The 25,099-nt window shown below is 41.0% G+C and overlaps 1 protein-coding gene across 5 annotated transcripts in view; it reads left to right on the forward strand.

The window, feature by feature from the left end:
- The window catches only part of ST7 (suppression of tumorigenicity 7), a 152,041-nt gene that overhangs the window by 67,706 nt on the left and 59,236 nt on the right, over window positions 1-25,099 (forward strand). For all 5 annotated transcript variants that reach the window (XM_065855999.2, XM_071803332.1, XM_065856007.2 and 2 more), the window contains 2 exons: window positions 13,122-13,204; window positions 23,518-23,677. In XM_065855999.2, coding sequence (XP_065712071.1) covers window positions 13,122-13,204; window positions 23,518-23,677 — 243 coding nt within the window. The remainder of the gene's footprint in view (window positions 1-13,121; window positions 13,205-23,517; window positions 23,678-25,099) is intronic.

Below are 25,099 nucleotides of genomic sequence, written 5' to 3' on the forward strand. Positions count from 1 at the left end.
TACATGTAAGTGAAGAAACCAACAGCGGGGCGATAAATAAGTGCAAAGATCTCTGCTGCTCCTGCACACAAAATGTTACTTAGGTCTCTTCCCAAACCACAGGCAGGGAGCCCAGGCCCCAAAACACTGCATTGAAAGACTCGCAGACAAACCAGCCGTGAAGCTGGGAGCAGAAGCCAAAGTGTATTGCAAATTCCATGTTGCTGCAGTATTATATATCCCTAAGTGCATCTCTCTAATGGGCACTTCTAGCCAGAAAGTCAGCTCCCCTTCGCTCAGTGGTATTTCGTGCTTTGAATAATGAGCAATAAGGGTTTTGTTGGTCATTTAAATGCCACAATTCCAAGCACTTAAACACACTTAGCAGGTTCCGAATCTCTCTGTTTCTGAGCCAAGTGGCATTTTGAAAAACTTTAAGTTAAGTAGTCAACCACAATAATTTTGCTTTCTCTCTTTGAGATTTCTGTACCAGAGTGCACTTTGAATGTATGGCTGTATTGATTTTGGTATTCTGCCATTCTCAAAGTTTTCTTCTGTTTCTTTCTGCTGAAGCAGTTGTTCATTGAGATGCATGTGTTCAGAAGCAAATCATCTCCATGTGCTGCACACTTGGAGATCACTTTCCTATTGCTCTTTTTCAAGGGCCAGAGAGGAAGCTAGTACTTAACCACATGTGTAGGGAAACCTGGGAGTGGATGTGAGGTCCTCTGGTTGTTGAATCATTCTGCTGATGTTCCCCTCCCCCAAAAAGTCCAGAAACTTCTGCAACTGCATTAAGAGAAAACATGGAAAGTTTTAGCTTAAAAGACAGTTTTTGCAGGGTGGTCTGAGTAGGTCAACTTAAAGGATGGCAGAAAAAAATCCCAGTGCAGTGGTTATCATAATTAACCACCAGTATCTGAGAATTAGCATAGCCATGGTTACTAGTCCTAGATACAGTAATGTGAACAGAAGAGGAACAAGCAGATGCAGGAAAACCACAGCACTTTGATGGGCTGTTTTTGCAGCGAGGCCTTCTCTAGTCCCTTAGTGCAATGGCGAAGTACCGTTCAGTTGTGTTCAGAAATGAGAACAGGCAACGGTCACCGGGTTTGCTTGGTGCTCATGTCTTACCCACCAGTGGAGAATGGAAAGCCGAGCTCCTGGGGTTCGTCTCACCTTGGTGACTCAATGCCTGCCTGACCAGACTTTCAAAACCAGTTTCTACTTGCAGACATTTGATTTGAGGCATCTTGGCCTGATTCTTGAGGAACTTGGAGTTCCCATAGCTCAGGTCAAAGGGGGAACCTGCAAAGAGGATCTTCAACCATTACCTGTCTGTTTAGAGATCCAGTGTGCATGATGCAGTGGAAGGGAAGAGCAGTGTTGCTAACCAGCCATGCTTCTAGCATGCCCTCCCTTTAGCTCAGCATCTTTCTCACAGGCCAGTGCACAAAAAACAGTGCAAAACCAAAGACATAGCCTGCTAATCACAAAGAGAAAGACTTTTTTTCTTTTTTTTTAAAGTTGCTTCATGGTATCTGCAACCCAGCTATAGTTTAATGTCATCACATGCAGAATATGTCCCTAGAGTTATTTACTAAAATGTGGCGGTGCACTCTTCAGCTGCTTGATGTCCACCTAGAGAATCCAGACAGGCATTTACTTTCACAGGGTCCAGGATGGACCTAAATGTGGGGGTTCCAAATACAGCTGAATGTTTTACCTAGACTTTGAATTTTGAAGATGTAGCCCACACAATATCTGACTGGGTCAACAACAGGGGTGACAACAGAGGTAACAGTAAGTCCTGCACTGGTGTTATTTCTCCTGCAAGCTTCTTGTCTATCAGGCATGCCACATTGGGCTAATTTAATCCTGCATTTTTCACTTCTCTCTCTATGCAGTTTGGCTTTAGAGGAAAAGAGATCTGACAGCAGCTGGTGGGTAGCACAGAGTGGTGGGGTTAGTGTATTTTTGTGATATTTCTGAGCAGCCTGATGGCTGCAGCAGGTCGAGTAACCGTTCTGCATGGGGCTAAGGCAGTTCGGCCTGCAAGGCCTGCCCCAGCTCTTCTGTGCTCCCTTCTACCTTCATGAGGAGACCTGCCTCTGGAAAGATTCAGTAATTTTAAACAGAAGAAAGGAAAATTAAAGAAGGCACTATTGGACAGAATGCTGTTTCATAGTTGCTTTCAGACAGGTCAGCCATGGCTCATGTTTGAAATGAAAACCATCAAATACTCAGGAAGAAAAATAGTGAGTGACTTGTGCTGCCTTTTCACCCAGGATTTCATCAAAGGTTAAATCAAACAGCATCATTATTGTTCATGGTAACAGGAGAGTTAGTGGCATTTTATTTGTCTTCTTATTAAACAAAACAAGCTTTAAAACTGTGGACAGTCCAGTTTTGTCTAGGGGACACACAAGACCTTTGGAGGAAATGGCACTGGAGGGAGACTCCCTGCCTGCAGAGATGGGAGGACCACCCTGGCCACAAAATGGTCGTGTTTTGAAAGTCTGTAACTTCATGCTATACTTCCATAAGGCCGTGTGAAAGGGGTGCTCCCTCAGCCTCCGCTGTGCCATTTGCCATGCATTTGGTTGGAAATTCTTTCTCTGGAGCTCACTCTATTGAAAATCTTCCTTATTCAAAATTCTCCCCCAGAGTTTGTCTCCTCATCAGTCAGGTGCTGACTGCAGATTGCAGTTCTGTCTATGACGTTACTGCAGAACCTTTTCCATTTTAATAAGTTTTGGGTGTCCCAAGAGACTGGTAGACAATGGAAATTATACAGTGCTTGTCAAACCTGCTGCTGTGCTTTCTTTGAAATACCCAAAAATGGAGGCAAAGATGTACGTTTTCTGATGAACTTCTTTTCCATTTGGTACAATTACTGTGTGAGTCACTCAGTTTTAAGAATACTGAAGGGGAAAGTTAATTATTAGATACATAAGAATAATGAATCACACTCGATGGAAAATTTGTTTTTCCCTTCTTTTTGTGCCACATTACCCAGATCATCAATTACTGAAAAAAAAAAATCTCTGCCACTTACAGAAATTTATCATAGGTAGAAATTTCTCGTAGGAGAGAAATGGCATCAACACCCTATTGATTTTGCAAGTAGGAAGGATAGATGAGCTTTCAATGACAGGATAATGATATTAGCTATTGTAGATCTCCAGGGAGTTTTCAAGAGGTTGCTGGCGCTAATTATGAAAATATTTTCCAGTCACCTCTATTCCACGAAGCACCTTGCATTTTTTTGTGTGTGAAGAGATCAGCACCTTAGAGACTCTCAAAATAGTTGTGCGATACAGAGTGAGGCTATCAAGATTAGAACAGAAGTATCTCAAATAAAATATTTCTCCAGACTTAAAAAAAAAAGTATCTGAAAACGTCAAAATTTTAGTCAAGATGTACATTTTAGCCGTATTTTCTAATTTTTTTCATTGCTGAAACAATTTTTTGGATGCATAATAGATGTTGATTCACATCTTTGTATGCCTATGAATGCCACACATGAGGAAGGATGGAAGATGTAGCACCGCTTATATCTGTAGATTTATTGCTTATATCAAATCCTGCCTGGCACAAAAGGAGGCACAAAAGAACAGGGCAGGGCAGCCGAGCGTGCTTTGTCCATGTGCCTTTTTTTGTCCTGGCATGGGAATAGCTCCTCTGAGAGAGGTTCCCGGATAATGGGAACCAATGGGATATTTTCTCTTTTGTGGAACCACTACTTTTGTGGTGGTGAAAACTCTTTGCATGATTTGTCTCTCTAGAGTAGATTAGCCTTTGTTATCTCTGGCACTGGAATTAATCACTGTGGCAAACTTTTAGTTTTGAGTATTCTTTAGACAGCTAATGAACCAAAATAAAAAAAGATTCAATGGAGCTGTTACCTCCCTGAGTGTTGCATGAAAGAAGAGCACAAAACTTACCCTGTTCTATTGAGAGAACTGTGCTGGTCTGGCACTTGGAACACAAGCCATTAATTGTCTTAAATGACTGCAGATAATGAGGTTCAGTAATTGGCTTTTGTTCTAATACAGCTTTGAAAGGCTAAACCACATAAATCTGTGTAATGCCTCAGAATAAATGGCAGTTAAGGTAACAGGTAGGTTTGACTTCACAAACAGTGCCTGTCCAAACTGGATAAAGCCGTACCAGTTCAGTTACGTGAGTGGTTAGTTGATGTTAAAAGTAATTTTAGAATATGGATTTGTTTGAACACTTTGATGTGGAGAGTGGAAAAAAGAAGGTCATTTTGTTTCAGTGCTTAGGTACATTTTTGCAGTGAAATACTTTACTATTGATGTTCAATAGAGCCAAATTACTGTGTGCTTTAAATGGAAGACATAAAGGTCTTAAAATCATCTACCTGATAAACTGTGCAGCAGCTATACTCTGAAGAGCTCAGTATAATCCTGCTTTCTTTTACAAGTATGCATCTAGAAGAAGGTAGACAATGTCTATACATGGTGATGCTGTGCAGTCACATGAGAGACCGTCAGGGAATGCAGCCTCATTTGACTGTAGCATCACATCAGGATTTCCCCTGCTTTGGTGTTGGGGAAATTGCTGATACGCACACATGCTGATGTACATGTGATTAGAGAAGGAAGCCACATGTTAACTGTGAAGGTGCCTCTTCCAATGTCTGGACTAGTTCTGGCTACAAAGACACCTTGTAGCATTGCACAGTGAAGGAAATCCCCCATTGCAAATCTGAGAGAGTGCTTCCTCATGCAGTGCAACACTGAAATTAAAATTAGCACAAGGACTCACAGGTTTCTTGAAGCTTTAAAACCTGCAGGAAAAACATGTATAATGACGGTGTTTCAAATCAATTTGCAAGCAACCTGATTTTAGAGGAATTTAAGTTGAAAGTGTTGCAAGAGAATTTGACTAAGATCCAGGCAACAACCCAATTTTACACATTGACATTTGTAAAAATCCAAATATTAATGTCTCTACTCAATACGTCATTGCTCGTCCTTCGTGCCTCATTCTTATTTGGCCCAGTTCCTCCCTTCCACCTGTACATTACTAATAGCAGGACTCTGCTTTTAGCATTAAGACACTGTGATGATCATAAAGAAATGCACAGTTCAGTCCATGACAGCTAAGGGCTGTGAGGTCGTTGGAAATTGTTTCTCCCTTGTTTTCTTCTTCTTTAAATGGAAAAGCTGTGGAGTTTTGTTGTTGTTGTTTGTTTAGTCTTCAGTTTTTTTAACAGGGTTTTTGCTGCCAATGTATTAGCAAATATTGGTGTTCATGCAGCATGTTCTGCAATTAAGAGGAGCTGTATAATTAACTCATGTCACCACTGCATTGTGAAACCAAGAGCAAATGTCTCTATACCTTGGCAGGGGCAACTATATGGCAGCAAATTTGCATAATGATAGTTGCTGGTTTTGATTTTTCCCCCACACTTTTATTCTCCCCAAATCCACAAGGTAGGGAGTTCATGATCCCAGACAAATGGAATAGCAACAATGTTGTGCTTGAGCCTAGCTATCCTAAGTTGGTTTTAGTATTTAAATTCATAAAAGAGAATGTTTCTCTTGGAGTGGGTATAGTGCATCCTTGCCAGTACATCCAACTGGGGGAAGGTGTAGCAGCTGACCTGAGCAGGACACTCTGGGAAAATATAGTTGGGAATGGGAATCTTTAGTAGCATCTTATGTTAGGTAAGTGCCTTAGTTTGTGAGACAAGTCTTTGGGGTGTATTTGATACCAGGGAATAACTTGTTGACAGTATCTTTTCCTAAGTGACCAAAGCTGTTAGTGTCGCCAGTCAGATTTCTCCCAGTGAAAAGATACTTCTTAATTGCAAACCATCATTGCTAAAGTAAAAATAGCCTTTATTTACATTAATGTTGTGTGTGCCATTTCTTGTGTGTCTTTTTTTGCTTTTGCTGTTCTGTGTCTATATTCTTCTTTCTATGTATGTTATTTTTTGTTGTAATTGCATTTTAAAATTTCCTTTTAACTCATCTCTGTATTATACTTTTCTCTCTCTGTTTTTTTTTTTTTTCTTTTCCCTTCTCCAAGTCACAGTAGTGTCTAAGTAGCTTTTTGTCTTCCAGATCTGGTTTTCCTTGATTCACCTGTGCGTCCTTCTGCCCTCAGTTCTGTGATGGCTCTTGTCTCTTAGCATTTATGTTTCTCTGTATTTTATTGTCAGTAGGGATGGGCAATCTTGATCTCTAACAGGCTGAATGGTTAATGCACTCCGAAGGACATGGTATATTAATTTTATATATATATATATATATTAAGTCCCAAAAGCTCCAGAACCAGCACAGACTAATTCCTGCTAGGACTGAACCAGAATTTTGACCAATCTCATAACTTTTGGACATTGTAACATGAATATAGACCTGGTGTTGAAAAGCAGGCCAACACTGATAATTGTGTCACTTTGATTTTCAGGTATTTAATGTGTTAAAATATTGAGGAGAATTATTAAATTGAATATGTTAGCAATCCTCAAGCAGGGTTATTTGGGAAAAGATGGACTGAATTTGCTGAGATTTGATTCAGTTTTCTATGCGGGACATAATTTTCTCAGTAGGCCACTGGGTGACTCTTCAAAATTATTTATTTTTCACCTATAAGTAAATGAACATGAATGTTTTTGACCTGGAACTGCTACTGTATTATTGCCTTCCACTCTTCTCTTTGGGCTGTGCTTTGTGTCTGAAAGCGTCTCCTGTGATACCCAGGTTCTCCAGAATTGACCATCCTTACTCACTCTCCCTTTTTATTGTGGTAAAAGTATTCTGTTGAAAGGGAAAACCTAAATTTAAGATGTGGAAGCATGGAAGGGAAAGTGTGGTGGTCTTCAGTCCAAAAAGTTTTATTTAACTAATTAGAAATACCTGTAAGGGCAGAATTTTGTATGCGCAACTATGTAGTTAATCAGAGTTCATTGTTTATCTGAAATAACGGGTAGCTTTTGGCACATCACCATTTTCTGTCACCTGGCCTCTGATCCAGCATTCGCTGAGCACAAGAGACAATTTCACTGTCCATTAGCTCAGGCTCCAGACATCTGAATGTGACTGTCATTCAGCCTCATGCCTTTAGGATAAGCGTAGGTGGTTGAACAAAGTGAGTGGGCATCTGGATTTCCTTGTGCACGGCACAGAGACACCGGCTGTTTCTGCCTGGGATGGCCACGTGTTTGCTTCTGGGTGACAATTTTTTTCAAGTGTTGAAAACCGAGCTACACAAAGGCCTTATAGAAGGAAGTTCCATAGCATTTGCAACAAGTAAAAATGAAACTCAGTCTGTGGCATTCTTAAACTTTTGAATGCTTACTTCTCCTTTGGTAATTTCTTCAAGAAATCTCAAGTAGTGAAAAAAAATCTTGGTAGCTTCCCAGGGAAAAACCTGATAAATGGTAAAAAATATGTTTTTTCTGAGACAATACCCCATGCTGACTTTAAATCTGATGGGGCTTGTATTTATATTGAGCTGGAGGCCATCATAGTATATAATGTACAATTCAGCCTGTTTCCCAAAAAAGTATTGTTAACATTCTTACAACGAATGTTATGAGGGTTTGAAAAGGTCATGTATAAGTAGTTCAATTGAAGTCAAGTGTATGCAGCGCTTCGTACTCAGAGAGGGAAATGTTACACACTTCTTAAAAGAAGTTTATTGAGTTTTATTTTGCCCTCTTTACTGACAGTTTTGTAGAAGAGTTCTTCACTGCTACAGCAGCTTTGAATCAGGGGGGCTGCATTAATCCATGCTGAGGCCCTTGTGAAATCAGCCAGTCACTGCTCCATCCTCTGTACTGTGTTTGAACACCAGCTTGAATGGATGGTTGCAGTGAAAAGAAGCTGAATTGCTGGGTCAAAGGTCCTCAACAATAGGTTTCTTAGCTTGTTGCCTGAGGATTTAGGCTCTTGGCACTGGTGGTATAAGAACTCACATTGGCCTGCATACCAAGCAAATATTATGGAGGGTGGAGACAGAAAGTGCAGTGAAAATTCTTAGTGACACAGATATTATAGCCATGATGACTTAAGAACCAGTAATGCACAAGAAGGGCTCTGTGAGTATAAGCTTTTCGGTGTTTTGTGGCTATTAATTCTCATAAAAGTTAATACTGTACCCAGAAACCTGGTCTCACTTAGGAGCATAGACATACTGGCACAAAAAGAACTATGCCTTCACGTGTATTGCAATATATTTGGATTATTTATGTCTGATCTTTAATTCTGGGTCTGTAATGCATCTTTTTATTTATACTAAGTAATTGGCATATATTTAAGTTTATCTGTATTTTAAGATAGCATTATGTTGCGGGAATTATTTTCCCTTTTAGAGGTGCCATAAATGATGCAGTCCTGCCTTTGCTTAATCTGTTTGTGTATATGATTTATGTAATATTGCTATTTGCACCTTACTGTGCAAGGTACAGAGCCTCACATTCAGAATTAGGTAATGAGGCTGTAATTTTAGTAGATCGACACGTGGGAATAGTAGTTTGCAATGCTCCCTCCCCTAGTGATCTTCTAATGTAATTAACTAATATAGCAGCACAATGATACTTTGAGCAGTTTAACCCCAGTATTTCCATCCTACTGTGGTTCCTCACATGCTTGAAATCTAAATACCTCTAGGCCTTGGAGAAATCTCTAAAGCAACATAGTGCTTTATCACCTTGAGTGACACATTTTACATGATTTGAGGATTTTGTCACTTGAAAAATATCTGGATTTTCCTCTCTTGTTTATTGCCATGTTCAGAATGAATCACAAGTATTGGCAGTGAATAACATACATAGCAGGAATGAAAAGGCATCAGCTTTCAAGAGCATTTCAATCACATCTTTTGAACAGCCTCAACAGGGAATATTAGATATGACTTCTGTGCCTTTTTAGCTTGTCTACCATGGATTGAATTGGATGTAAATTCATCTCTGTGAGCCTGCACGCTTAACAATGAAATACAAGTCCTTCCCGAGATATTATACAATAGGATGGAATGATTTACCAACATAACGGAGGCACCTTCGGAGACATAAATAGTAGCTTATTCTGGATGACTCGAGCATGATTAAAATGAAAGCAATAAAGAGAAGGGAAGAAAGATGAGGGTGGGTATTTGTAAGGCTGGAGCCTCTCACAAGCAGACATGCTTGGCTTGTTTAGACAGCATTTATGGGTCATGCTGGTTTTCTTCAAAAAAACCCAGGCTGTACTGTATTCTATTGTCTCTATTAACACATCTGAAATAAATAATTTCTCATCAAAAGCCTGTGGAAATAATTGGGATTTAACAGTAATTCAAATGAGTAGGCACTGTAGGAAGATTAGGCAAGTTTATTTCTCTAGATACTCATTATATGCCCTTTCAGTGTCTTACCAAGTTATAGACAAGAGATGACAGTCCATGTTGAAAAACTGAACCATCTTCCCTTTGTGGACAGAAATAATTAGGCAGACACTGGCACGCTGTGAATTCAGAAGAACGAACAAACAATACCACCTTTCTCTGGTGATTCTACTTGGCTTCTTATATTCTGCAGTCATATTCTGCTGGTATCTTCAACTCTTATTTCTCAGAAATCTCTCTGCTCCTCAATCCTGCTATTTCATCAAATTGAAACAGAGAAGAAAAATACTGCCATCCAAATGTAGGCAGATGGCCATTTAGCATTATCTAATGGCTCTAGTTTACTGCAACGCCATGAAGGAAGCCTGCATACGCTCCAGGATGTAGACATTGGCTATGACAATGATTTCTCCAGTGGCAGAATGCTGACTGTAAATAAATACTCCTTTCTGGATAATAATAATACATATCAGATAACCCCAAAGTGGGCTGATTTTTACTTGGGGGTTAATATTATGAGAACTAGGCCTTGATGTAGTTTCCACTGAAACAATGACTGAATTCTCAGTTGACTTCAGAATAGAAATAACCTGAATGCAGATCCCCCAATGCTTATTTTACGCTTTTAGAGATATGTTTCTTATTAGAAAATGTTTGCTTTTGTTAATAATATTTATGGAGACAAAGGGACTGGGAAGGCAGTTAATATCTGGCAGAAGTTGATAGTTTTCATCATGGAACAGAAGATTCTTATATTTAATGAGTGGGAAGAAGAAGGCAAAAGGATTAGGGAGATAACAGTCCAGATAAGCATCTCTGGTAGTTGAGGACAGCTGTAGCAAATCTACTGAGCTATTCCAGTTTATCTGTGATTCTGACCCATATAGTCTAAAGGCATCCAGTGTTGTACCTGTTCACCTTGCCAGTTCCCATGATCGAACTATAAAAGTGAAGAATTGTAGCAGCCTATAGTAAAGGGCATGAAGGAGCACCCTTGTATATGCAAGCAAAGAAGAAAGCAGTAACACTGATGAAAATGACAGATACATAAAAGCCTATCTCCACTCAGATCTGAGGGTTTGTCTGTAAATCAGTATACATTGCCTGTAAAAGAGTGGTGACAGAGAAGAGCTAACAGCATTTCTTAAGAGCCTCATTCATTCTACTCCATCGATGAGCTCTGTGGAGCTAATTTGTTGAGAGGGCTCTTCCAAATGGGGATGCATTTCCCAAAGTGAGTGATAGTGATGGCAGTCAGTAACTATAAGCGAGTACCTCATCACCGCGTAAGAAACTGTTCTCTTCGCAGCATTTCTTAGTGAAACAGGCAGCAGGTATTTAAAGCAAGTAGACTATATCCTTATTCAGTCGATATCCTCACATGGAATCTTCTAAAACACAAAAGCCTTAGGTGGCTTCACAACTTTGAAAATCAAATTTCCTCCACAGTAGTGGGAAAATTTTCCAGTTTAATAGAAAAATTCCAGCATTCCATGAACTGTGAAGCGATGCCGGAGGGACAGAACAGAAAGCACCTCTGTAAAATCTCCTGCTGCTTGGCTTCTCATGTTATTGTTGGCACTGCAGCAGCACTGTGCTCCATAGGGGATGTGAACATCTATATCCCATCATAGCGTATTCTCTCTGAGGAGTATCCTGACCGAAGCAGAGGAAGTCATTTCACTGGCAGTCTGAAATTTCCCTAGGGACACAGTCTGATTATGTCTCTAGCTTACGTTTGCATTCCAGAATGAGGAATGTTTTTTCTAAAGGACTCATGGGTGGTTTGTAGAAGCCAAAGCTATTTCAGTCTCTCCATTCCTCTTCCTTCTTAGCTGGTACTGGGGCTGGAGAAAACAGGGACTACTATTCCAAAGTCAGCTGGTGTTAGACATTCTTAAAAAAAAAAAAAAATCCAAAAAACCCTGCAGGCCCACACACAAAACACCACAAAAAAAACCAACCAACCAAACAAACAAACAAAACAAACAAACAAACAAAAAAACAAACAAACAAAAAAACCACCAAAACCCACACCAAACACCCAACCAACCAACCAAAAAACGACAAACCAAAAAAAAAAGAATGGGAACAGGAAAAAAAGAAATAATATATGGGGAAACCCCAGCTATTGAGCCAGAGCCAGCATAAATCAGCTTTACTGTGTTACACACAGTAAAATTGGGAATGTTATACTGATTTATGCTAGCTGAGAATCTGACATTCAACTCATTTGTGAAAGAAAATGTATGATGGAATTTAAAACCAGCAAACTAGTTATTTATTATATCATCTTGATGCTTCATGCCACTCCACTGGAGCAGAAAATGACACTTCCCTTTTAACAGTTTTATGGCTTTTTCAAGAAAAAAATAACAGAAAATATGCAGCCAAAACCCAGACAAAGCAGCTGAATGACAGGGTTTTAATCTCTCTTAGTGATGCATTTCTGGAAAACCATTTTCTGTTTTACTGGTTATCGAAAATTAATCAAATGTTTGATGATTTGTATCCTGCTGTCATTGTTTTCTCTTCATTTTTTTGTCCCAGTTTATTTTATTTCAGTAAGTGTCAATTTGAAAGGGAACAGAATGAACTGAGGGCCTCCCACCTATGTATCCACGTCTTTTAGCCGCATTTTTAAATGACTGGTAGTCTGCTATGAGCCTTTTAAATGTACCTGCTAATTCTTTTCATTTCCCTCTTCGATCATGGATGTACGTATGTGTACAAATATATACATGTGTGTATATAAAAATAGATATATGCATGAGAAATACTTTGGCACTGGTTAAGGATAAGACCAGTAGATTTTTATACAGAAGATACCCTAGACTGTCCATGTAGTTTTCTCTAAGTGTCTAGAATTCACTGGAAGAGCTCCACTTCTCTCTAGTAGCTTCTGTAGAGTAATCCGAAGCCTATTAAAAGATTATTTTATTCTCTTCGGGGCATAGGGATTTTCTATGGGGACCTGAGCATGACTACCTGGTGATCCTCTCAGCAGCTTCCAAAATATGAGTTGACTAGAAAAGCCCTTTGAATTTCCAGAAGCCCGTACAGATGGAATTGCCATTCCTTGCAGCTTGTCTGGCTTTTGCTTCTGTCCCAGATTCCAGATGATTTGGGCAGCTATCATGATTTTCACCCCTAATTACCAGAAAGCCAGTTAAATATTTTCCTAATCTGTTTTATGCATTTATTCACTGTTGTCACAGTGGTTCACCAACTTTAACACAGTGAAAAGAGTTAGGGAAATGCTATTATCTCCTACTTTGTAAGGAACCAAGGTAATGTGAAGTAGAAGACTTTTATAAATTTATTCAGATAGTTTCACCAAGATCATACAGGACATTGAGACACTGTTGAATGTAGGACATTGAAATCAACCCTTAGAATTTCCAGCTGCAATGGAGTAGCAAAGGAAGAAATAAAATGTCTTCCATATATCATAGGGAGTCCTGAACTTGGTGTCAGTGGAGCATTGACTGGAGTAGGAGAGACCCAAACATTTGTGCAACAGTTTTCCAATGCCTTGTGATTGACCCTGTTGTGAAAACAAAATTCTGGTTGTAAAAACAAAATTCTACATGTGGCAGTCTAATGCTCTGCTTTATCACATGTTAGACAGATGGAACAGGATGTTCTTTAAACTGCCTTTTTTATCAGAATTAAGGTAATAATTTATCTGAAGTTGGAAAGTGGTTGGGAGGAGGAGGGAACACATGTGGACAACATGTCCTGTGCTTGTACTTATGGTTTTCTCTTTTCTTTTTCAGTGAGTATGTTTTTGAACACATTAACCCCCAAGTTCTACGTTGCCCTGACAGGCACTTCCTCATTAATCTCGGGACTTATTTTGGTAAGTACTAGATATATTAATATCACTTTACAAATTGATTTTGTTATCCAGAATGGGATTTCAGGCTTCATCCAAATTAATAGGTGTTTGGTTGGTTTTTGGTTGTGTTTTTTTTTTTTTTTTTTTTAACTTAAACTTACATTTCTGCAGTATGTAAAATTTGTATTTCTTCATTTGTACTTCTTTTTATGTGAGAACAAAACAGTGCTATGTGTCTTTGAATAAAAAAGTCTGGAAGGACAATGTGCCCCACTGACAGCCCTATAGTAATTTATAACAAGTGCTTGCAGGTTAATTATTTCCATTGACAAGTACTAGAGAATAAAAAGGCCAGTAAAAAGAAGAGGAGGAGAGGTACCAACTATTTCAGCTTAGCATGGTCCTTTTACAAAGTTATGGCAGGACTTAGAGAAGCAGTGAAGCAGAGTATTAGCAATGAACCCAGTTCTGGTGCCAAGATTCTAAGGGATAATTATTTCAGATCTTCGCTTTAAAAATCTTTCTCTATACGTATCTACCTATTCACTGGAAGGTCTGAAGAGTATTTTTAAACCACTTAAAAACCCCTCCTCCCATATATAATCCCCGAGGCCTTCATTGTGCAAATCGATGCAGTGGAGTGAATCATAGTACTGTCACAGTGCAGGAATCCAAAGCAGAGCATTTGCTCTGGATTTTAGTCAATCTCTTCATAGAAAAAAATGGAGGTAAAAAATCTGACAATCTGCATGGTGTACTTATGGTATTATGCTTATACTGGGCTGTTGTTTCCTCACTGCTGAGAGCTGGCTTTCTACTTACACAAATGAATAGAATAGAATAGAATAGAATAGAATAGAATAGAATAGAATAGAATAGAATAGAATAGAATAGAATAGAATAGAACAGAACAGAACAGAACAATTTCATTTGGAAGGGGCCTACAGCGATCATTTAGTCCAACTGCCTGACCAAGTAAAGCATGTTATTAAGGACGTTATCCAAACGCCTTTTAAACACTGACAGGTTTGGGACATTGACCACCTCCCTAGGAAGCCTGTTCCAGTGTTTGATCATCCTCTTGCTAAAAAAAAGCTTCCTAGCATCCACTCTAAACCTCCCCTAGCACAGCTTTTAGCCATTCTCACACACCCTGCCACAGAATACCTGGGAGAAGAGATCAGCACCTCTCTTTCCACTTTCCCTGCTCAGGGGAAGCTTGTCTTTCTTTTAGTCTTGTCTATTCAATCAGTCTTAGGTCCTATGTCTAAAAACAAGTTGTAGACTTTTAAAATCTTCTGGATACAAGCTGCAGACCCTCCCTCACCATACCAAACTAGGTGTGTAATTGGAAACCAATGAGACCAGTTTTAGGAGCGTAGTTACCATAGTGGTAAGTGGAAAAAGACAGACATTGCATGGGGTTGATTCACATCATCTCAGATCTGCTGACCTCAAAGAAACCTGAATGAGGATCTGAATGTTAACTGTATCAGTTAGGTGTGGGAAACCTGCATCTGTCACTTCCACTTTGCCTGTAGCTTATCTAGACAAAGAAATGGCGTCCTTGATGCCTGAATGCCTGTGAGACTCTCGTCACTTAGATAATTTCAAGTATAAAGCATCAGGTGCACTGCTGCTGCGCCTCGCTGTGAGGTTTCCTTGTAGCAGAAGGTGATTACTTAATGTCTGCACCTAGAGTATTCATCATCTCTGTATGGAGTGAGCCCCAAAGCACAGGACAGAGCTGCAGAGACATCAGCAGATCTTTCAGAGTATGTACAGGAGCCAGACTTGGATTCAGTTCAGCAAAACTCACTCAAATGCATGGGAGGAAAATACTAAATGTTAGATTTGGTACTCTCACTCAGAAAGAAGAAACATTCAAAAGGGCCAGGCCCCACCACCAATATGAGAAGGAATGAGAGAAATAACATGGGTTCCACAGGCACAATTCCATATTTGTTGTTGAAGAGTGAAGATGGGGAGGAGGTTGCAAGAAAAAAGACAGTTTGTGCTCTATGGAAATACAAACAGGAACAAAACCCTGAAAGAAAGGCTAAATTATGTATAACTAAATTGTGTATAGTAGGATTGCAAATGTGGGTTCATTTTGTACTGTGGTCATGAAGGCAATTTCTGAGAAATGAGCTCAGTAGGAGACTTGTAAGCAAGAAATTTGTAAGTGCTGCACTTTGATGGAAAATGCAAGAAGGGAGCAGCAAGGAGTATTCAAGACTGTGATATGAAGAAGGGGGAAAAGGGCACCCATAGAAGCCTTCCAAGAAGAGATTAGACTGCATGAGCCTTAATCAAAGAAATTCACTGAATGCTGTATGACCAAGTCTGTTATGAACAAGTTGAAGAAACAGTGAGGTGGTGGAAGTGTATGCACAGACTGGAAGAAGATTGAAAGCCTTTTTTGTGGACCTTCACCACTGCCATCAGTTGTTGTCTGCTGTTCATATGCACTGTCCTAACTGTGCAGAAGGCAGGCGGGTAACAGCTAGGAGCCCCAGACTGTAGGGACCAGTGTCTGTGCTGAGAGGAACATGTGGTCTGTACATGGGATGATGGAAAAGGAACTCAGTAGACATGGTCATGGAAAGAAGAAGCTGCAAGTTGAACAGGCCATGTGTCAGGAAATACAGCTGAGTAAGATCTAGTGAGGTAGTGCTAGCCAGTCACTAGCCCAGTTGTGCTTCAGATTAATTATTTGTTAATAATCTTGCTGTTTACCAATGGCCCTGTAAAGTGCTGAATTGCGTACATTACCACCCACTTATCTGTCACACTATAAAGCATCTTCACTTCTAAAGGATTCTTAGTCCTGCTAATGGTATAAAGTGAAACTCTTTTCTAAAATAAATGCTCTCTTGTCAAATCTACATCACTGGAGTATTTTTCAGACTAGATGTACTAATATTCTTTGGAATTTTCCACCATATGGTCTAGCAGATTTCTTTCCATTATCAGTTGGCTGCAATTCGTAATCAGAAGGAGGAATCACAGTACTGCAGGTTATGAAATGATGGAAAATTCCATCATTTCAGAAGTGCGGTAACAAATTGGAAAGTGAATGCTTTTCCCATTTCATGTTTGGGTCATGAAACGATTCTGCAGAGTTCAGCTGTGGGCATTTGCACACTACGTGACTCCTTTGCAAAACACTACTCTCCCATCTTATTTTGTTTCTTACTTTGTTTTCATTCTTTAGGTAAAATTCTGGCTTTGCTGTAGGTAATGTGACTTAAATGAAGCAAGGATTTCAGACATTTTTTCTTTTCTGGATAGCTCAGAACTGCACAGAAAAGACTTTTCTATCTCAGGCATTCTCCTTAATAATTACTTAACTACAGCACACAGTTTAAAATTAACAATTTAGCATATATTTAATTCGTCTGTGCACTATTTTAGACATCAAGAATAGGAATCAAATTAAGTCCCAAGCTGCATGAGAAGTCTTGTATTGGAAACTTGGTTACAGTTACTTTTAATCCAGTAAAAAACAGGGTATTGTCTCACAGAATACAATGAGCTGTGTTGTATTCGCTGTCTGAGAGGATAAGGTTTACCGCAGGTAGGGTAATAAAACTGTCATGAAACACAACTGACATCCAGTAAATGCTGTGAACTGGAACTATGTAAATGCCACTGATATTTCTAAATAAGGCCACGTATTTAACATACAGTTATCACCAGAGTGAAAGCTGGTTAGCAAATGTGGGTGGCATTTGCACTGCAAACTGATGTAGTCTTAGTTCTAACAAAGCACAGGCAGAAGTGAACCCCAGCCTTGAATCTCCACCAAGAATGCCTCGTTATTCTACTTCAGAATTTGAAACAATAATAAGGGTTTTCTGCTACACTATGAGAAACTTTCTGCAATGAACAAATACCAGGTCTTTCAGAGATAAGAATTACAAAGCCAGTCTATGGAGATAGAGCATTAGTGCTGAGTCTACTCGCTGGCTAGTGTTGAGCATCTGGGCTGTCTGCTATGACCTGAGTATGTGTGTAGTATGTATATATATATATGTATGTATACAGTGTGTGTGCATATATATATATATATATATATGTATATGTAGTTCCAGCCTTTTGTAGCCAATGATGCTAGTACAGGAAGTCTGAGAGAGGACCTGAATAACAGAAAGACCTGTCTTATTTTCTGTAGATATTAATTCCTCTTCTGCTTGTTTTATTACCTTTGTGTAGTCTGCTGCAGGGGGGGCAGAAGGGTGACTGAGTTCTGGGTGTTCCCACAGCGCCCAGAGAAGTCTGACAATTGTGCAGGGATGATCTTTGGCAGTTGCAAAGCAATACATCATTGTGATTGTTCAAAGTTTCTACTCTGCTCAGGGGAGGCTGACAGGTCAGGGAGGTCAGAATCCGTGTAGGGAGTACCTAAGACACTGGAAACACTTGCCAAAGAGCAGATGAGAGAGGAAGGGTCTGTAGGAAGGCAGGCTATGACCCAGTCCACAGGCAGGAGAAAGGTATCACAGGTAGCTGGGGTCTGCCCACTGTTGAGACAAGTACTATACTTAATCCAGGCAATATATTATTTTCTTTGCTATTTCTGTATCTCCAGAGGTATAGATGAAGTAAAAGTAAATAGCTGTTTATATTGAATAAGCTGCTAGCTAGCTCTGCATTTATCTTCTCATGCTGACTCCTTGAGATAAGACAAATGGGAATTTTGAAACCAGGAGCGAAGCCTAAGAGGATGGTAAATGGCTGTATATAATCCAGGGACTGCATAGCCTTCAAGACTGATACACTGAGAGCATGGTCCAAGGCACACTCTTTCTTAGAACCAAGCTGGGCAGGATGGGAGGGTCTGAGTCACCAGCTGCCCCTAACAGCTAAATAAAACAGACCAGTGTCTGAAAGCAAATGGCATCGTATAGTTATATGCATATGGATAAACACTCTTGCTTCCCAAAGCAGGATGATCTTTTTCATACTGTCTACTGGAAAGAGCCCCTGGGCTATGATATCCCTAGAACATGTCCAGTCATTGCCTGGCCGAGTTGGCACAGTGTGTTAGCAACAAACAGCAGGGATAACCAAGGCAGCCAAACCTGTGCTGCAGTCCCATTTTAGTTATCAAATGGGCTTAACCATGGAATCAAGATCTGCTATCGTTACCCTGTTCTTCAGGAGAGTAAGTTTCATTTAAATCCATTAGACTGGTTGTTATCACTCCTCCTGTTAGAAGAGTACTCCAAATCTTGCTTCTCTGAGACCCAGAAGCCTCATTATGAGGCTGAGCGAGAACTCTGAGCTGTGGAAGTTGCCGGCAAACAAAATCTGTCAGTTCTTCTCTTGAAGACTCAATACACATACACTAGGAGAGGACTACAGAGTGGTCACTGTAAGAGAGGATGCCTGTCTCAGATATGATAAACAGGAAAGCGTAATTCAAATTGCTGATAGACATCGCTGCTTGGTCCAGTGAGAACTACCATCAAAACCATCCCTTGTGAACTGATGCATTCATGATGGAATATCTGTTCAGAAAAACCAGGCAGGAAGATCAGATATTCAAGTGATGCAGAAAAGATGTGTTGCCTCACAGAGAAATAAAATGATCCGGGATTGTCTGCGTGTGAGCACAGAGATAGAAAGAGGATGACTGTAATATTTTCGTTGCACAGGGGAAGAGAAGTACCTGCACAGAGAAGCGAAAGGAAAAAAAATGCACACCAAGTATCTGAAATGCTTGAAATGAAATATTAAAAAGAAGACTTATGAGTGATTAACCAGCTCCTACTTAACCGAAATATATTTGTCACGTACAAGGTTTTCTTTTCATAGCCATGCATTTCTGGAAATCATCAACAAAGGTTTTCCAAAATCAAATATTCTTACATAAAGCATTACCCATACCAGATTTTAAAAAAATAATGCAGATTTGGATTTCTAAACATGCAAAGCTGAAAATGTTCAGAACAGGGATTTAACTTGGCCTTTGTGAACATAATGGTTTAAAAGATCCCTTGAGGGTTTGGAGATGTTTGACCCTGTTCCTATTTGAAAGCACTGGCACCAACTAGAAAGAACCAGAGAAGTTTGTCACTGCTGTGAAGGGAACAAGGTCTTTGAAGATGAGCTCCCCTCCCACTGTATGTATATGACAGAAATGAAGTAGCCTTTTCTTTCAGAAGTGGTGCAGAAATGATCTTTTGGATTAATTTTCTCCCTGATCCAGATCTCTTTCAATGGGGAATTAATCCTTACAGTCAGCTGTTATTCCGCCAGATGATCTGTCATCTGCTGAACTGTCAAAAGCTTGTTGACTTTGCTTTCAAACTGGCTGGTACAGTTAGAAATCAAATTTGATTTATAGAAATCAGGTTTCAAAACAGCTGACGCTATCTGAGAAAGGTGCAAAAATTCTGTGAAGGTCATTTATTGTTTTGACTTCAGTACCAGATTACAGATTACCTTCTCATACACCCTGAACAAATCACTTCAACCAAAGGCTTATTATGATGATGATTTGTGGCTTTAATTTCCAAGAGACCGTATGCACTGAGACCTGGCTGATGTTTCCTGGCACTGGATTCACTCACTATTGCAAATATTTTTCAAAGCTGCCTTAAACAATTTACAAGCTTTAATGCCGTTTTAAAAAGTAATAAATGTATTTGTAAGTCTACAGGGGCAAGTTCCTGTCACTCTGCTGAACTGTAGTAGTGACCACATATATATCCATTCTTTCTGCTTGCACCCTCAGTTTCACTGAAATTCAGTGTGACAGTTTTCCAGCTGGTATACATTTGTGCAGGTCAAGTGGGCTCAAGCATGCTCTTGTGCCGCTCACTCTCCCTCTCTGGGTTTTACTGACTCTGTATCTAAAAGCTGATTATGACTGAAATAATGAGCAGGAATTTAGTAGCACATTTTGAAAAATCTGTTTTGTGTCTTCTTTAAAGAAAGTACATAGCTTGTAAGATATGGTCTGTAACTGCCAAGAGTTTTGAGCAGCCAGTCTGGCAGCTGTACTTCAGTCCATGACTTACATCACAGGGATAGTCTTACCGAGTGTCCCTTGTCTCAGCGTGAGTCTGTAATCTGTGATTCCTAACAACACCTCCCTCTGAGGCCTTGGACAGGTAGAACTGTGGCTTCTGTGCCTTGATCAAGCTTCAAAGTTTCCGAAGATAGAACAGGAACAGATGCTCACAGCAGATCTGTGACTGTATCTTATGGCACAGCCATTCTCTCCTTGTCAGCCACACACTGCCTGCTTAGGTTATGATACTCTCTTAGAGCACAGAATCACAGAATGTTAGGGATTGGAAGGGACCTCAAAAGATCATGTAGTCCAATCCCCCTGCCGGAGCAGGAACACCTAGATGAGGTTACACAGGAACGTGTTCAGGCGGGTTTTGAATGTCTCCAGAGGAGGAGACTCCACAACCCCCCTGGGCAGCCTGTTCCAGTGCTCTGTTACCCTCACCGAGAAGTTTCTTCTCATATGTAAGTGGAACCTCCTGTGTTCCAGTTTGTACCCATTACCCCTTGTCTTACCATTTGTTGTCACTGAGAAGAGCCTGGCTCCATCCTCATGACACTCACTGTTTACATATTTATAAACACAAATGAGGTCACCCCTCAGTCTCCTCTTCTCCAAGCTAAATAGACCCAGCTCCCTCAGCCTTTCCTCATAAGGGAGATTCTCCACTCCCTTGATCATCTTTGTTGCCCTGTGCTGGACTCTCTCCAGCAGTTCCGTGTCCTTCTTGAACTGAGGGGCCCAGAACTGGACACAATACTCCAGGTGTGGTCTCACCAGGGCAGAGTAGAGGGGAAGGAGAACCTCTTCTGGACCTACTAACCACCCCTCTTCTAATACACCCCAGGATGCCATTGGCCTTCCTGGCCACAAGGGTGCAGTGCTGGCTCATGGTCATCCTGCTGTCCACCAGGACCCCCAGGTCCTTTTCCCCTACACTGCTCTCTAATAGGTCATTCCCCAACTTATACTGGAACCTGGGGTTGTTCCTGCCCTGATGCAACACTCTGCACTTGCTCTTGTTATATTTCATTAAATTTTTCCCCGCCCAACATTTAAATTCTAAGCTCTTTACAAAGTGGTGTGTGCCTAAGAGCATGAGAACAGCTAAAGCCGAGGTTGGCTCCACTGTGCCAGCTCCCTGTCCACCATCTCCAACATTTGGAGGCTTTGGTGCATGCCATGGAAAGTGTATCAGCACAGAGCGAGTGTTCAGTGATACTTCCCTCATCTCTGGCTCCTGTAATTCCCACCTGGGCACTGCTGCAAGCACGTGCCGATGGAACAACTACAGTGACAAATGCACTGTGCAGTCTATGCAAGGAGGAACTATCCAGGCTATGTGGGTTTTCAGTGACTTGCCTGGGATGTAGTTCACAAAGATCTGGGTGTGTTTATGTTCATGTTCTGGTTTCTCTGTGGCCATCTTTTATCTTCTCAAGTGCCCATGACCTTTATGTGTTCACACAGTCCTTTTGCCTTCTCCTCATCAGACTGCTCCATTCTTCCTTGTTGATGTCTCTTAGATGAGCTGTTAGATTGTTTTGGGGACCAAGCTATCTCCAGGGCTGCCATGTACTCCTGTGTGAACTTGTCTCAAGGGGCTACGAGCTACATTCCCACTCCTTCCCAGTGCAGCCAGGGTCAACCTCCTCCATCTGGATGCTCCAGATGCTTTAACAACACAGCTGAATTTAGGGGAAGCCCCAGTGCAGAATGGATTTGAGTGTCCTTTGGAAAGGAACATATTCTTACTGTGCGAGAGGGGTTATCTTCTGGTTTTCCCTTATGGAATGGTTTAAAGGGAGGACAAAAAAGAAAGTACATCTTGTCTACAGACAATCCCATGGAGTCAGAAGTCCGTTCAATTATATAAAGAGCTCAAGAGAACTTAAAAATGAAAAAAAAAAAACTGTGGGACACACTATGAGAGGCAGAGTGTGGAGCCCAGCCTGAATATCTCTGCAGCAGGCAGACTCCTAAGAGAGCTGGTTGGCTCCTGGCTGGCCCACTGGAACCTGCTGATTGTGCCTAGTGGTAGTAAGAATTAATAAATAACCTTTTTTTTTTTTTGGGGGGGGGGGGTAGAGATTTTGTAAAAGCTTTCAGCACTGGCATAAAACGTGGAGACACTGAGTAACAGAGAAAGGGTGAAGATCATTCATTCACAATTTTCTAATGTAAACAATATTACAAAGTACTGCCAAATTTTTCAAAATCCTGTTGATTTGCCTTTGTTTCAGTTTATAGATGTTTGGGTGATGGTTCAGGTACACCTGCAAAATGCACTCATTTTACATACTCATTCTAAGTGTGTTTGCCTTTACAATTTTTATAGTCAAAACCTTTTCCCTATTTTTCTGAAATAGTATGCATTTCCAGGTTTATGTGGTTTCCTGGAATATGTGTATTTTTCCCCAGTAATACCATTTCTTGGTAAAAACACCACAAATACATATGCACATAATTTCAATGGTAAGGGCTTCGTTTAGGCTGTGGAATGATTTTCCACGCAGAGCTCTTTAAATAACTATTTTTTCTGATTTGCTAGCTGAACCAAAAGCCCGAAAATAAAATTCATTTGGAATCAGCCCAAGTCAGCCAAACAAAACAAAACCACAGTTCAGTCAGGGGAAGGAAAAAAATGGTAAAACGAACGGGATTTAGCTTCATTGAGTTTGTTTGGTATTTTAAACATTTTTCAAGTTAAACTTAGTAAATTCCTTTGGAAGCATTAGTGGAAAAGCAAACAAACCTGCTTTTCCTCACGGTGCCTGGGCTGCAGAGGCAGCTGGAGGATCCTCCCGACTGCAGCATCCCCTGGCCTGTGCCACACAGCACCGACCTGGGCTCCTGTTGTTTGCCAAAGTCACTTTAAACGAACGCTCCTTACAAGTGTCTTTAAAACAGATTTTTTGATGTAAGGTTCTTTGGGTTTAAAAAAAAAAAAAAAAAGGAAAAAAGGGGGTTTTGCTGACAAGCTGGAGATTTTTCACCTCCTGTAAACCAGGTTTTTAAAGCAATTTGCCGGATTCGGTACGAACTTGGGTGGAATTTAAACTCTCGGTACGCCACCGGGAGGCGGCCGCTGCGGTCAGCGGGCCTGGGTGCTCGGCGGGCGGGGGAGCCGCTGGCAGGTGCGAGGGGAGGGAGGCGCGGGTCCATGGGTTCGAGTCCCGTCCCGTCCCTCCCGCAGCTGCGGCGCAATGCGGAGGGACGGAGGAGCGGGCTGAAGAGCCGGGGCAGCCGTTAACTGCCGGGGCGGGGCGGGGCCGGGCCGGCACTGACGCTCTCCCGTGTGTTGCAGATCTTCGAGTGGTGGTACTTCCGCAAGTACGGGACGTCCTTCATCGAGCAGGTCTCGGTGAGCCACCTGCGCCCCCTGCTGGGCGGGATGGACAACAGCGCGCCCAGCGCCGCCAGCGCCGCCAACGGGGACGCGGACTCCAGCCGCCAAAGTGTCTCAGGTGAGGGGCGGCCCGCGGCCCTCCGCCGGCGGGACCCGAACATGTGTGACGGTGTAACGCTGAAACATCGCTGCTGGAGGTTCCCGTGCCCTGGGTCGCCCAGCGCGGGGGAAATGGCCCGTTACGTGGTGATATATTGGCCAGATGCCACTCCCTGCTACCGCACATCTGTGCACGGCAGCGTTTCCACCAGGGTGACTAAATCTAGAGCACCACCACTGGCTCTGTTTCTCATTAAACTTTTATTAAGAGAATGTTGTGCATATACAATGAAAGCAGGAGGTTGTCCACTGTACGCACTTTTCCACTTAGCTTGTTCACACACTGTATATATTGTTTTGATAATCTATAAAATGTTCTTTGTAGTTTTTATTCTGAGCTCTTTTATAACACATACGTACAACATACATACAATCTAAAAAGTTTATGTATTGCCATACCATAATTTTATATGTCCACTAGGCTGGTGACCTAATCTTCCAGAACTCTTTAAGAAGGCACAAAAACCATATAGCTAATGAAGTTTTAAACCTTGTTAGTTTAAAAGTATGTGCATATACTTAGTGGGGAAAATGCTACTTTGCATGTGGGTGGAGCTATGGAACTGGGTGCAGGTTGAAGCTGCTGGGTAGAGGCTGTGCTTTTTTCTCCAATATCACAGCAATATTTTTACTTAAATTCTTTGGAATAAACCAACATTGAAAAAAAAAATCAGAAAAATGTCTTAAGAATACCCATCTGCTTTTGCATCACTTTATTTTGTAGGTAACGTAAGTAGTATGGAAACAATGTTTGGATTTAACTCTAGTAGGTGGAAGCACAGTAGCTTTTAACAGCTTGAGGGTTTGTTCAGTTCCTGACTCTGCAACCCATCTGATTTTGACTTTGAGCAAGTCATAACACAGGTTTTTTAAAAGGACTCCAATTTAGGGCGCCTGACTTCAAGCATTTGAGGCTCATTTTTGTGAGCTTCCAGGCATTCACAGCCCCTCTGTGTTTCAGTGCGAGGAGCAGATACTGCAAATCAGGCTGAAGGGTTCTGACTCCAAGCCATTCAAGCCTTTGAAGTTGACCTTGACACTCTGGGGCTTTTTTTCTACTGCATGTTATTATTCTAGATGAATATATGATTTTGAGAGCCTTATGTAAGTGATATAAATGTATGAGTTGTAATTTTTGTTATGTGTTTGTATATTAATATAATGAATACCAATTGACTTGCTCTGGTGAAAAAGACAATGCTAAACTGGAAGAAATCAGCTCTTACGTGATGGAAGGGAGGCTGTCAGTTCTGAATGGAGACAGCTTGAGTCTTGTGGCAGCTCAGCTGTAGCAGGACTGTCCCTGCAGGTCGCCTTGTTCACATCACAGGCTTTGGGATTCTCTTGAGGCACTTCGAGTCAGGTACCTGCTTGCCTGGGA

This window comes from Patagioenas fasciata, chromosome 1 (genome assembly GCF_037038585.1).
Source record: "Patagioenas fasciata isolate bPatFas1 chromosome 1, bPatFas1.hap1, whole genome shotgun sequence".
Taxonomy (NCBI): Eukaryota; Metazoa; Chordata; class Aves; order Columbiformes; family Columbidae; genus Patagioenas; species Patagioenas fasciata.